This window comes from Ciona robusta, chromosome 1 (assembly GCF_009617815.1).
Source record: "Ciona robusta chromosome 1, ASM961781v2".
NCBI classification, from domain to species: Eukaryota; Metazoa; Chordata; class Ascidiacea; order Phlebobranchia; family Cionidae; genus Ciona; species Ciona robusta.
Window position 1 is genome coordinate 9,643,429 of NC_143235.1, and position 13,377 is coordinate 9,656,805.

General features: G+C 37.8%; 3 protein-coding genes across 4 annotated transcripts in view; all 3 read left to right on the top strand.

Annotated features, from left to right (window-relative positions):
* The window catches only part of LOC149742906 (uncharacterized), a 36,282-nt gene that overhangs the window by 19,761 nt on the left and 3,144 nt on the right, over positions 1 to 13,377 (top strand). For both annotated transcript variants that reach the window (XM_089871821.1, XM_089871829.1), the window contains exons 16-28: positions 4,739 to 4,909; positions 5,164 to 5,287; positions 9,089 to 9,269; positions 9,834 to 10,022; positions 10,143 to 10,283; positions 10,336 to 10,487; positions 10,614 to 10,808; positions 11,427 to 11,488; positions 11,559 to 11,672; positions 11,974 to 12,026; positions 12,194 to 12,404; positions 12,793 to 12,847; positions 12,923 to 13,047. In XM_089871821.1, coding sequence (XP_089727947.1) covers positions 4,739 to 4,909; positions 5,164 to 5,287; positions 9,089 to 9,269; positions 9,834 to 10,022; positions 10,143 to 10,283; positions 10,336 to 10,487; positions 10,614 to 10,808; positions 11,427 to 11,488; positions 11,559 to 11,672; positions 11,974 to 12,026; positions 12,194 to 12,404; positions 12,793 to 12,847; positions 12,923 to 13,047 — 1,773 coding nt within the window. The remainder of the gene's footprint in view (positions 1 to 4,738; positions 4,910 to 5,163; positions 5,288 to 9,088; positions 9,270 to 9,833; positions 10,023 to 10,142; positions 10,284 to 10,335; positions 10,488 to 10,613; positions 10,809 to 11,426; positions 11,489 to 11,558; positions 11,673 to 11,973; positions 12,027 to 12,193; positions 12,405 to 12,792; positions 12,848 to 12,922; positions 13,048 to 13,377) is intronic.
* On the top strand, positions 620 to 2,701 carry LOC149742911 (uncharacterized). The gene has a single exon (XM_089872022.1). It carries the CDS (start codon positions 784 to 786, stop codon positions 1,663 to 1,665), a length of 882 nt encoding a protein of 293 aa, XP_089728148.1. The 5' UTR covers positions 620 to 783; the 3' UTR covers positions 1,666 to 2,701.
* On the top strand, positions 3,109 to 4,330 carry LOC149742912 (uncharacterized). Its single transcript, XM_089872002.1, has one exon. It carries the CDS (start codon positions 3,386 to 3,388, stop codon positions 4,310 to 4,312), a length of 927 nt encoding a protein of 308 aa, XP_089728128.1. The 5' UTR covers positions 3,109 to 3,385; the 3' UTR covers positions 4,313 to 4,330.

Consider the following 13,377-nt stretch of genomic DNA (forward strand, 5'->3'; position numbering starts at 1 on the left):
AACCAGATAGCAGTATATCTCGTGCGAGCCGAAGCAGATCTAAGCGCAGGTCAGCACGAAATTACCAAAATACGCGGATTAGATAGTGTCACACAGGATTTTCCGATACAAGATTTTCTGCACTTTTACGTCATCCCGTGATTAGAGAGAGCTTCCATTGAATAGTGGTCGCTTACCTGGAAGTTATTTCTCTCTCCTGCTTTTGCGGTTATATTTTATTTCTTTGTTGTGCAGATCCAATTGTTGTATTTGCATATAAGCACAGTGAAAAAGTGAGTTACAGAACAACAAATACGTTTTGCAGTTCTTTTATCAATATTAAAACGACATTGTTTGTTTTTTATTAACCCCGCAATCATGTATTTGGTCTAATAGACCGTACACCATACTTGGTAAAAGTTACACTAGTAAAGCTTTTAAACGGAACATATTTTAATGTAACGTAAATACTCCTTAAAGTTTTATAGCTTCGTTTGCCCTTGAGCTAATTTTACCTTTTGTAGCATGTTGAATAATTTTGCGCACTAATACGTATTGGTATATATATCTCTTTAATATTGGACAAAAATAGACCATGTGTGGGTGTTATGTGGGTTTATTTTCCCGGTAATAATTACCACCATCATCATGTTGTTTTGGACAATGTGCAACAGGAAAAACCCAGATGCTCTTCTGTACCGCAAGGGCCTGATGGGCACGAATTCTTGCTCTCTTTAATAGAGTGTTATACTTTCATAGCCTTTCTCAACCGCATTTTGACTGTGAATAGGCGGGGAAACAGTTATGAACACGAGCACGACCACTAGCTACGTTAACTCTACAAGCAGCAGCTTCGATGTAATTACAACTAAGGCAAGAGGTTATGCTTTTACATCAGTTATGATCGTTGTATCAGCTTATTTAGCAGCAGCATATGTAACTTTTGAACGTTGGAAAGGGAAAGGCATGTGTGTTAATCATCTCTACTTTGTAACCATTATATTAGCTTTTTTATCTTGCCTTATTTCTTATTTTGAGATGGGCTTCGGGTACATTTCAAGCGAATGGTGTCAAGTGAAGAACTATCTTCATTGGATATCCTTCTTTATTGGATTATTGTGTATCTTTGTACTTCTTTGGTTCAGACAGCACTCGTTATACAGTGATCCACTGCTGAAGCATTATACATGCCGATTAATTCGTTATTTAAGTAACGTTATACTTGGAATTATATGTGCCTGTCTTGTTGTTTTTTGCGTGTATTTATTACGTATCAAAGTGAAACCGCACCCTGCTGGTTGTAGCATAAAGAACGAGAATATTCGACATGAAAGAAATGATGTTACAAAAGTATTCCTCTACGTGTACGTTACTGTGCACGCGTGTTTATTTGGCCTAATGACTTTCCCTCTTTCAAAGACAAACACAAACAAAGCGGCTCCTGATTTATCTTCTGCGATACGACGAATGGTAGTGTGCAGTACACTGTGTGTTGTCCCCAATGTTGCTACAGCGTTAGTGATTCTATATTTGTCAAACACAACTTATGTCTATTTTATGTTACTGACAACGATGAACAACCTCATATGCACATTCGCCGTCATTTTGTCGTTCAAGAACTGGCGAGAAAGGTTGCTACCATGGTATTACATCAATCGAGAGGCACACGATGTACTCGGACAGTGAAAATTTTACCTTAAGCAAATACAATTTGACTGAAGTAGGAGCGGTCATTGGAGTCATTTCTGATTGATAACCAGACCTACGTCAAAGCTGATATGCGAAGGAAATTGTTAATTAATATCTGCAGTGAATGCAACACTTGTGCCAAAACACGACCTGCTTAAATACGTAGCAGAATAGTTTCATTTTCTCACCGATACATCTGTTATACGTTACAGCGGAAGTTGACGCAATGCTGTGATATACGCATATTGCAGGTTGAAATGAGGATTTACGGCTTCCTTAATTTTAACTGGCACGAGCTGTTTTAGGCAGGCATAGATGTAACCATGTCCAATTAATACGAAAGCTCCACATTCAACAACATCGACATTGCAGCTTTTAGAACTGGAAAATACATCATCACGACTGTCTTGTGTCGTCGTATAAGCTTTCATTCAACAACGGATTGCACAAGTTACCTACGAACGCAGAAAAGAGAATGAATTCTATGCTAAATATTTGCACTTCGTGACCACCCTATCATCGCTTTCATTCTGCTGTATAGTAGGGTGGGAGAAGATGGGACACCTTTGACACATAATAGCAAAATATCCTGATCTTTTTTTTAAACAATTAACAACAGTCTTTGGGAGTCGTTTACTACCAAATTGGACGAGAAAATAGAATGAAAAGGTGTCCCATCTTCCCCCACCCTACTATATATTTTATTTTGAGTTGAAAATTTTAAGTAGACCTGATCAATTAATCGACATTTTTTAATTAAATAGTTCAACCAATAAGTGTTGGGTTCATTGTACGGTGTGTTAAGTAGTCATCACCTTCTTTATATTTCATGATCTCTCCCATGCTTTTATACATATCGTGTTCCAACAACATTCGTTTTCTTTAAATTTATCCCATTTCCGTTTTTAGTTGATTTTTTATATTGCGATCGAAGTAATAAACAAAAACTATATATGTTGTGAAACATGTTATGCAAAAACTGTGTTTATATATGGCTTAGGAGACGTAGTATGGTTTGTAACGACGAATGCATTTTATGCAAAGCAATAAAACCGATTCCGAATTGATAATTGGTCGAAGTTCTTACTTCTTACATATCATAAATACAATAATTGCAGTTCTACGTGCCACGTTTATCTTCATTAAAAAAGGCGTCTTGTTAACATATATTGTTCAACTTGCGTCACCGTGCTGCGGAAGTAAGGTGTAATTATAAAAGCCCGAGAGATTTTACTATACTTCCCATGCGTCATTCTTCTTTTTTTTGTATTACTACTTTCACCCCAGATCGTACATCCATAGGTTGCAACCAAAATGTAACTATTTTATGAATTATACGATAATTGTCCACATTTAAATAACAGAAAAATAAAATGTAACGAACGTTTATGATCTGTCAGAGTTGATTAAACACAATATCATCTCGGTGTAGATAGTTCGTTTTTCTTACTGTGGTTGGTGGTGCTAAATGTCAATGTAAAAACGCCAGCAAAGGTATAGATTTTAAGAGTTGTAAGTTGCCTCTCCAAGCGCGTTTGAGTAAATGTTGATTGTGCATTGTACATTACGTGCCCTTTTATTCCTTATAGTTTACTTGTTGCAATAAAAAAAGCTGTTTTAAAAGGAATTGGATGACGTAATTTTTATAAACGGAACAAAGCTGTGATGAGCTAGCTTGTGCGGTGATTTAATGGTGAACCGGCTCTTATAGTGGAATATGTCCGTTCCCCCGCACAGGCAGCAGATAAATAGCAGTGTGCCAACGGCAAGAAACAGCAACGTTACTGACAATGCAACATATTGTGGATTTACTTATTTTTTTCAGTCCCGTTTCCTGGTTGGTTTCTCATTCTCAGTCGGACTGACTATCTTTTCGGGATACATTTTGCTTGCGTTGGTTTCTTTCCATGTAAAACACAAGAAGAAATGCTCCATTAATTATCTCTGTCTGGTCACATCGGTATTGGCTTTCCTTGCTTCAATTTTTGCAATATTTGAAGTCAATCATGGCCGGTGTTCAGCTTCATGGTGCAGAGCTCATCACTACATCAACGTATGCTTATTTTTAGGGTTAAAGGCATCCGTACTTGTGTTATTCTGGTTCAGGCAACATTCCTTCAACGCTGACCCCTTGCTAAAGCACGACCGTTCTACGAATCTTCTTCTCTGTGGCAACGTGCTAATCGTGCTGATCATCGTCAAACTAGTTGCTACATTATGTTTTTTTATGTCACTGAAATTAACAAGTGACCCGCAACTCGGTTGTGTCTTGTCCGACAATTTGTCTTTGAACGGCGCTTTGATCTATAGTGTTATTACCATTATTTTTTTTACAGCTATGGAGATTTCGCTGGTGGTTTTAACCATTTATCCACTGCTACAAAATAATACTTACCTAACCAGTGGGACAAGGTCTATAATAAAGCGTCACGCAGTCGGCCTGTCGATTTGTACTTTAACACTAATAGTTACGTCGATCACGTTGCAGATGTACGTCCTAGAAAAACACGCAGTATTTGCTTCCAATGTTACTGGGTGCAATGCTGTAGTTCAAGTACTAACACTTGTTCTTTCTTTTGCTAATTGGCGAGAAAGGCTTTTTCCGTGGTGTATTGCAACGCCGAGCAGCTATGAGAATATTTAATAAAAGTGGCTGCTCTGTTGGTATAAGTAGGTGATTCGTTGACTCACTATTTCCATTTAATCAGTTACGTTTTGATGAATATATCAATATTAGACACCCAGTATGTGTGAAATGTTGATCTTATACATTTTTATATATTTCAATTATGGTTTACATGTTTCGCTTCGAAGTTTTTTCGCTTCGAAAACCTCTTTAATTTTTTGCTTTCCTTATTTTATTCTAAAATACAAGAATCACCAAATGCTTTTATGATTATGTTAAAACTTTGCAGTTTAGTGTATCTGAGTTGGAAACTACGCGAAAGGCAGTTTAATGTTCATCCGGGTTATAATTTCCCATACGTAGTAAATCGGGCCTTTAGATTTGATTAACAAGCATATATGAGACATTTAGTTCCTAATCTTATGCACAACTTATCTTCTGTAGGAAATACTACGTCAACTTCCACAAGCATGACGTCACTCAGCAGTTTCACCATGGAAACACGAGTGAATGAAATGACGTCTGGAATTGTTGGTGCAATTTTGAATCTTAAAGCTCTTTTACCTTCATCGTACAAACCAAAGTCTGAAACTAACCTCTGTAAAGACGTCAAGGGTATGTAGAGTATAGGGTAGGGAAGATGAGACACCTTTTTATTCCATTTGCTCGTCCCATTTGGTGGTAAACAATGAAAATTGAAAGATTTATAAAATTGTATTTTCACAACTCACATAAACCGTTGTTAATTGTTTAAAACACGATCAGAATATTTGTATATTATGTGCTAAAGGTGTCCTAGCTCCCCCCCACCCTGCTATATGTTAAACCAAATCGTGCTATATACAAAGACTAATGCGTGTGTTTTTCAGATATGACAGTGGAAGATTTCATTCAGGAAATATTTAGCCTTAAAGCGCTCACTAACGCCCCCAGGCGGTTGTTCAGAAACCTTCAAGAGAGAGATATCCAACGCATCAGTCAAAACCTTGCAAAGTAATTAAAATAAGTTAGTACACACTGTAATTATCAACAGTTAAATCAGTTCAGGTTCGACGAATAGTAAAGTGGGTAAAGTAAACTATGAACCATTTTGAATCAGTCTTACGTACACTTTTTTACTACGTCTTAATTTGTCATAGTTATAAGTATAATGGGGGTAGATAGGACACCTTTGGCACATAATTTCCAAATAACCTGATTGTTTCTTAAACAATTAACAACAGTCTATGGGAGTCGCGAGGATACGGTTTTATAATTCTTTAAATGTTTTTGTTTACTACCAAATGAGACGAGAAATTAGAATGAAAAGGTGTCTCGTCCCCCCCACCCTACTATAATTATATACAATACAAAATTGAGTAAATTTATACTGTATTGGGAGTGTTCGCTTTATTTTGACACTTTTACTCAAGTAGGTTTTACCTGTGGCGTTTTTAACAAGTTTTATTTTGCTTTTAATTTTAAGAAATAAACAAAACATTATCTTTTATGTAAAGCAATGTTAAATATATACTTTGGGGGAAAATAGTACATTTTTAGCACATTATATTCAAACATTCTGATCGTTTTTTAAAATAATTAACAACGGTCTATGGAGGTGGTGAGGATACGGTTTCATACTTTCTTAAATTTTCTTTGTTTACTACCTAATACAGTGGTTCCCAAAGTATGGGTCGCGACCCAAACATTGGTCGCACAGGGTTGAAAAAGGGTCGCGCATGGGCGTAAATTAAAAAAAAAAACGAAAAAAAGGCACGCAAATTAATAAAAAAAACACTCGCTTTTTCTCTTTTAAAAGTGCGCGCGTCTGCTCCCGATTGTTTATAAAGAAACACTCGCCTTTTCTCTCTAAATAGCGGACGCGTCTGCTCCTGATCATCGATAAAGAAACACTCGCCTTTTTTTCTCTAAATAGTGGACGCGTCTGCTCCTGATCATCGATAAAGAAACACTCGCTTTTTCTTTCTTAATAGTGCACGCGTTCTGCTTATTAAATTAAATTTTAAACATAAAAATGCGCTCAAATTAGTGTCCGTTAACAGACATAAAATGTACCTATTTACGGTCCTGTTGCGCCAAGCTGGATTATGACATCATTATGTCATTGCAGATTTATTTATAACAGTCCTACAGTAAGTTACTGAAGAAGCACATTGCATTGCAGATTTTATTGCTAAAAATTAGCGTTTAAGAGTGAGCATATGTCATTGCATATTTATTTACAACAGTCGTACAGTAATTTACTGGAAAGTAGCGCATTGCAGATTGTATTGCTAAAAATTAGCGTTTCAGGATGAGCAAATATTCTTACAAGCCAGAATTTTTAAGTTTGGGGTTCACTTCTATCAATGATCATGGTACTGCGAAGCCACAATGTGTGATGTGTTATGCAGTGTTATCGAACCAGTCTATGAAGAAAAACAAATTGAAAAGACATTTAGAAACAAATCACCCGCAACATGTAGAAAAGAATCGTGTTTATTTTCAGCACCGAGAAGTGGAACTAAAACGAAACCGATTTTGCTCAACAACGAATACAGCGCTGTTAGTCTCCAAGCAAGCCACGCTGGCATCGTACGTGGTCGCGCTACGCATAGGTAAAGAGATGAAACCGCACACAATTGGAGAAGAACTCGTTAAACCTGCAGCCATTGACATGGCCAAACTCGTGTGCGGTAACGACGTGGCATCGAAATTGCAGTCCATCTCGCTATCGAATAACACAGTCAAAAGTCGTATCGCAGACCTTTCACTGAATATAAAAGACCAAGTGGTTGCCCGAATGAAGAAAGCGGGAAAGTGGAGCTATCAACTCGATGAGTCAACCGACATTGGAAAGAACGCACAGCTATTGGTTTACGTGAGGTACGAGGGTGACAAGAATCTCGAAGAAGAATTTTTGCAAAACATTGGAAACAACGACAACTGGCGCAGACATCTTTAACGTTGTGGACAACTTTCAACAAAAAGAAGGCATTCACTGGGAAAACTGTTTCAGCTTATGCACTGACGGCGCTCCTGCGATGCTTGGTTGTCGACAATGGTTTACTGCAAGAGTCAAGCAAGTCAATCCCAATGTCCAAGTCGTCCATTGTCTTCTGCATCGTGAAAACCTTGCTGCGCAACATTTGTCTCCGGATCTTTCAGAAGTGATGCAGGAGGTTGTTGGTGTAGTCAACTTTATCAAATCCAGTGCTGTTAACTGTCGTTTGTTCGAGCAGATGTGTGTTAACCTGGAGTCTCAATTCCAACATCTCCTATTCTACTCTAATGTGAGATGGCTTTCTCGCGGCAAGCTCTTGCGCCGTGTAGTAGATCTACGAACAGAGATGCAGATCTTTCTCAATGAAAAAAACATCGCCATGCTAATCGATTTCAAGATAAGGAATGGATGCTCAAAGTATGTTATTTAAACGACATCTTCACCGCAGTGAATGATCTTAACATGTCAATGCAAGGCAGAAATCAAAATATCATCACTCTTTCGGAGAAATTGTCTGCCTTCAAAGAAAAGCTTCAGCTGTGGAAGAAAAAACTGGAGCGTGGACGAACGGCCGCGTTTCCTTCCATGAACGAGTATCTGGAGGAATGGAATGCAGTTATAAGATTTGATGTCATCAAACCCATTTTATCGGCGCATTTGGAAAACCTTATTACGGAGTTTGATCGCTACATCCCAGATGGAAATCTGGCATCTCAGTGGTGGGTCAGAAATCCGTTTCTGGCAAAGGTTGACAACTTATCAGAGGATGTTACAGCACTGCAGGAAGAGCTTATTGACCTGCATCACGACCAGTTCCATCGACAACTTTTATCCACAGCGTCGCTTGGAGAGTTCGGACTTCGGTTAAGAAGGAAAAGCCAGTAATTGGTAACGAAGCAATGACTTTTCTACTCCCGTTTGCAACCACGTATCTGTGCGAGCAAGGGTTTTCTGCACTGACTGTTATTAAAACCAAGGCTCGCAATCGTCTCGATCCTGGTGACGATATGCGCATTGCACTCACTAAATTAGAGCCGTGCATTGAAGATATCATGAAGGAGAAATTTCAGTTTCATCAATCACACTGAATCAATAATTAGTTTGTTAATAAACCATTGTTTCATAAACTGTGTACTTACTGTACTACAACTGTGGTTAACTTGTGTGTCTTGTCTGAATGAATGAATGTGACTTACTTTATCCACGCGTGGCCGGAAAACGACAGTTGTTATAACACGGGTGTGCACCTCGCGCCAGCTTACGAGTTACCAAGTATATTACTTTGTGGGTGATTATTTTTTTGTGGATTTTTTCATTTTTATGTATGGCTGATAATTTGGACAACCCATTAGTGACCACTAGGTTGGAGCAATTGCCGTTAAGTGTCTTGCCCAAGGACACATACGCCCACAATGGTAGCAGCGACGAGCCTTGAACCCATTACCTCTGGGTTAGAGGCAGGCGCGCTAACCACTTCGCCACGGCGCCCGGACCGGTCTACTTCATACATATCCAAAAAAACAGTATAGAATGCATACATTAGAAGTAGATTTTTTTTGATGTTTAAGGTTTGGGTACATGGGTCGCGAGATGTTCATAAAACTCGAATTTGGGTCGCGCTAAAATAACTTTGGGAACCACTGACCTAATAGGACGAGTAAATAGAACAAAAAGGTGTCCCATCCTCCCCCACCCTACTGTATCTTCTAATCATTTCAATAAATTGTTTTTTCGTCATCATCTCGTGAATGCATAATAGAGTTTGTACTGGCAGAAATCTCACAAGAATCTAATACTATTTATCTTCTCAGAAAAATCGTTCCCGATCGAGATGCGTCGTCTGCTTTCTCATCTGGCATCGAAGATCTTGCTGCAGCAATCACAGACAATGCTGTGAAGAAAGTCAACCAAGAAGCGAGTCTGTGGTCCGAAGAAAGCTCGACGCCGACCATTGAGAACGCTATGAAGAAACTAGCCGACGCTATGGTTAAAGTATGGAAATGATACTTGCGTATTTTGTTGGTGAAGTTTATTTTTCCCGCAACTTATACTGTAAAATTATTATGTATGAAGCCTTCTAGTATAATATGCTGGTCATTCAGCCCCGACACCTAGAGTGGTCAAACCTATTAATGGCCACTGCTGGGTGGGAGCAATTTCCGTTAAGTGTCTTATTGCTTAACAAAAACATACTGCTATCAATATCAGCATCGATCGAACACCGTATCTGTCGGTTACGATCTTTATCCTGACTATTTGTTAAAGAGTAGGATGGGGAAAGATGAGACACCTTTTAACTCTATTTTCTCGTCCAATTTGGTAGTAAACAAAGAACATTCAAAGAAATATAAAACTATATCATTATGACTCCCATATACCGTTGTTAAGAGTTTAAAACACGATCAGGATGTTTTTATATTATGTGCGAAAGGTGTCTCATCTTGCGAAAGGTGTCCCATCTTCTCTCACCCTTCTGTATAAACTAAATATAAAAGTATGATTGTGGAGTCAACTGATCACAACCACATCCCTGATATATCACATTGTCTTTTTTAGGAGACGCTCCAGGAGACTAGCAAAATTTCCAGCGACGCAAGATCAGCTGTGAGCTCCGGTTTGGATGATTTGGCGACTGATGCCGCACTAACTGCCATTCAAAGAGCGGAAAATTTATCTCAGGAATCAGCAGTTAATTCTGGTGCAAGCGATCTTGCCGGCGATGTTGTAAGCAACGCAATGTTAAAGGTTGGTAGTGTTTTAAATCTATACTCCAGCGTTCAATAGGTGGAAAAACTCGGGTGTATTTTACAAATATGAAATACTTGTTGGACGGCATAAAAATTATAATATCTTTATTATTTAAAGGCAGGTGATTTGGGCAGTTCTACCGACTCTGCTATGAGTAGTGGAGCAAGCATTTTTGCCATGGATGCTTTGAAACAATCGCTGCAGAAGCTTTTATTGGCAGACAGCTCAACACAGTCAGCAGTTAACTCAGGACTAAAGGTGTAAACTTATTTTTGACTACACTTTTCTATGTTTGACACAATGTATTTAGCATGTGTCAGAAGATCTTATAGTAGAGAGTACAGCATTGGAGGTAGCATTGGCAAACGCTGGTTCGTTAGGAAGTTCTTCTAGATCAGCATTCAGCTCAGGGATGAGCTTACTTGCAGAAGAGATTGCTAAGCTTACAATAACAGAAGGAAGGTAAGCCAGTTTGCTTGGTAGCTTTGGTTGATGGAGACGACGTTGGTTTGATTTCATTATTAGCAAACATGAGTTAATATCTACTTTCAACGACGCATTAAGCATATAATTTTATTCTTGGTTCAGATCTTTAGTTCATGGCGAAGTAGAAAGCGTTGTTAGCTCGGCTGTCAGTCAAATGGTGATTGACACTTTGGCAGCAAGAGTATTGGAAAGAATAATGGAAAAGGACTCAACTAATTTACACGTGCCGGGTAATTTGGAGAAACTGCAAAGTGAAATCGTTAAAATCGTACGAAGCCTCGTCGACGCTAGGAAAAGGTAATTGGAAATCTATAAAGTCGTGTTTCAAGGTTTAAAACGATACTATCTACATGTATGTCATGTGGCACAGCATAGTTACTTTTTATATACTCAAAGAATACTGGTTCGTTGCTTGACGCTGTCATTGTGGGTGTGTGTCTCCTCTTGCAAGACACTTAACGGCAATTGGTCCATCCCGCTAGTTCTTATGAGTGGCTAAATTGTCAGTCATACAATAATGTCACTAAACACATAAAAAAAATAGTCACCCACTAAGTAACATAGGTGGTAACTCATAAGTAGAAGGTGTAGTATGAAACAGAAGTGTTATAACGACTGCCACTGCCTGACACGCAAAGATAAATAAGTTGCACTGATTCATGTATTATATTTTAAGTAATATAGTGGGGTGGGGAAAAATGGGACACATTTTTGTTCTATTTTCTTATCCCACTTGCCAGTAAATAAAAAACATTCAAAACATTATAAAACTGTATCCTCACGACTCCCATAGACCGTTGTTAATTGTTTAAAACACGATCAGGATATTTGGATATTATGCGCTAAAGGTGTCCCATCTCCTCCCACCCTATTATATACATTTAAAAAGTAATCAACTTCTTATTTATGTTTTAGTATTTCTAATACCACCAACACTGAGAGCCAAACCGCAAGTTCTGCGACAGCTGGACAGTCTGGTTCGTACATCTATAGAAGTTTTATAAACAATAGTGGTCTGGTTGATTGCAAATTCGTGATTTGTTTTAGATTTGGAAAAGCTGATAACAGCCACAGATCGGTCTACAATTAGTTCAGCAGCAAGCGTGTTAGCCGCTGATATTGTTCGAATGTTAATGGGGGAAAAGGATGAACAAACTGAAGGTATAACACTGTTGTAATATCAAGGATATCGAGATTTTAGTAGGTTGGGAAAGACGAACACCTTTAGCCCAAATATCCTGATCGTGTTAAAACAATTAAAAATGGTCTCTGGAAGTCGTGAGAATATGGTTTTATAATTCTTTGAATGCTTTTTTTGTTTACTACCAAGTACCAAACGGGCGAGAGAATAGAATAAAAGATGTCTCGTCTTCCCCCACCCTACTATATATCAATTGTAGCAACATGATAATATAAAGTGGAGCTCCTATAGTTAATAATATTACCAAAATTTGCTATTTAGAAACTCAACAAAGTTCAGAGACCGAAGTTTCTGGAAAGAATGTAAAAACCAAGGTAATATAAGTGGGAACTTTTGAACATATTTATTACATGTATATCTGTTTTTATTATTAAAGATTAAGCTAATAAAATAGCCGCGGGGCTGGTCCATAAACAGCCGGCAAATACTTAAACAAATCCCACAAATTCACAATACGAGGTTTGTATGTTTCCCATCTCAGACGTCTGATGGTATAAGTAGAAAAAAACACAAGTCCAAAGAGAAGTTAGCTCGTAAATCGGGTACAAAGTCGACTCAAGTACTTAACAAAGGCATGACCAGCAGTCTTCCAAAAGCAACAAAATGCAAATCTTTTGCGTCTGATACAAAACCCAAGGCAATTTACAAATCGTCGTTTTCAAATTGGAGAATGAAGGACGATCTAAAAGGAGGTATGCACGATTTGGATGTTTCTATATTATTTCGAACAAAGAGGTTGAAACCTCTGACTTAAAAATCCTTTTTAGTCAACCTTGTTATACTTCAGAGTAGTAGTTCTTAAACTGTTTGTTATCATGTACAATTTTTTTAAAGCTCTCGTTCCATTACGTTTTATAAAAAAACTGCAGCTTTAAATAAAAAAATGTTCTTATTTCATTTACTCGTAACTTGTCTGATTCCAGTATAGGCGAGGAAATATTCCTGTAAGTAGGCCGTGATTCTAGATAAGGTAAACCCACCCCTTGGAAGACCTTCATATATCATGACAATGTGTTCGTACTATAGATAGAGAAGCAATGTTTAAGATTATAATTGTTTAATACGTTTTATGTTTTGCAGAAACTAAAAACGACCAACCATTGAAACTAGATGGCAATGTTAAAACACTGAACAGGTAACGCTTTCAGAAGTTAGTCCTTATTAGTCCTCATACATATTTTTAAACTCCATGTCGTTTTGACGTTTGTAGCAAAGATCAGTCATCAGAGTCAACTCCGGAGGAATCGGCTCCTAAATCTGAAATCCAAGTTCTCTTAGATGAATTGGCGTCCAGAATCGTAAAATGTGCTCTCGAATCAACTGTTAAGCAACCAGGTATAATTTTTTACAGTTGCTTTTCATTTTCCTTGACTGGTCGACGAAAATTACACATTAACGTTTGGCTCAATTAGAGGTTTTGGTTTGTTTTAAAGCATTTAGCACTGTGCTGTTTTTGTTTTGATACGCATTATATTTGATTTAATACAATATGATTTTCACTACCTAAATATTTTTTATACTGCACTCTAATTTAGACACAGCTATACATATTGTATAGTAGGGTGGGGGAAGATGGGATTCAATTAGCATAGAATGTTTAAATATTCTGATCGTGTTATAAACAATTAACAACGGTTAATGGAAGTCGCGAGGATACGGTTTTAT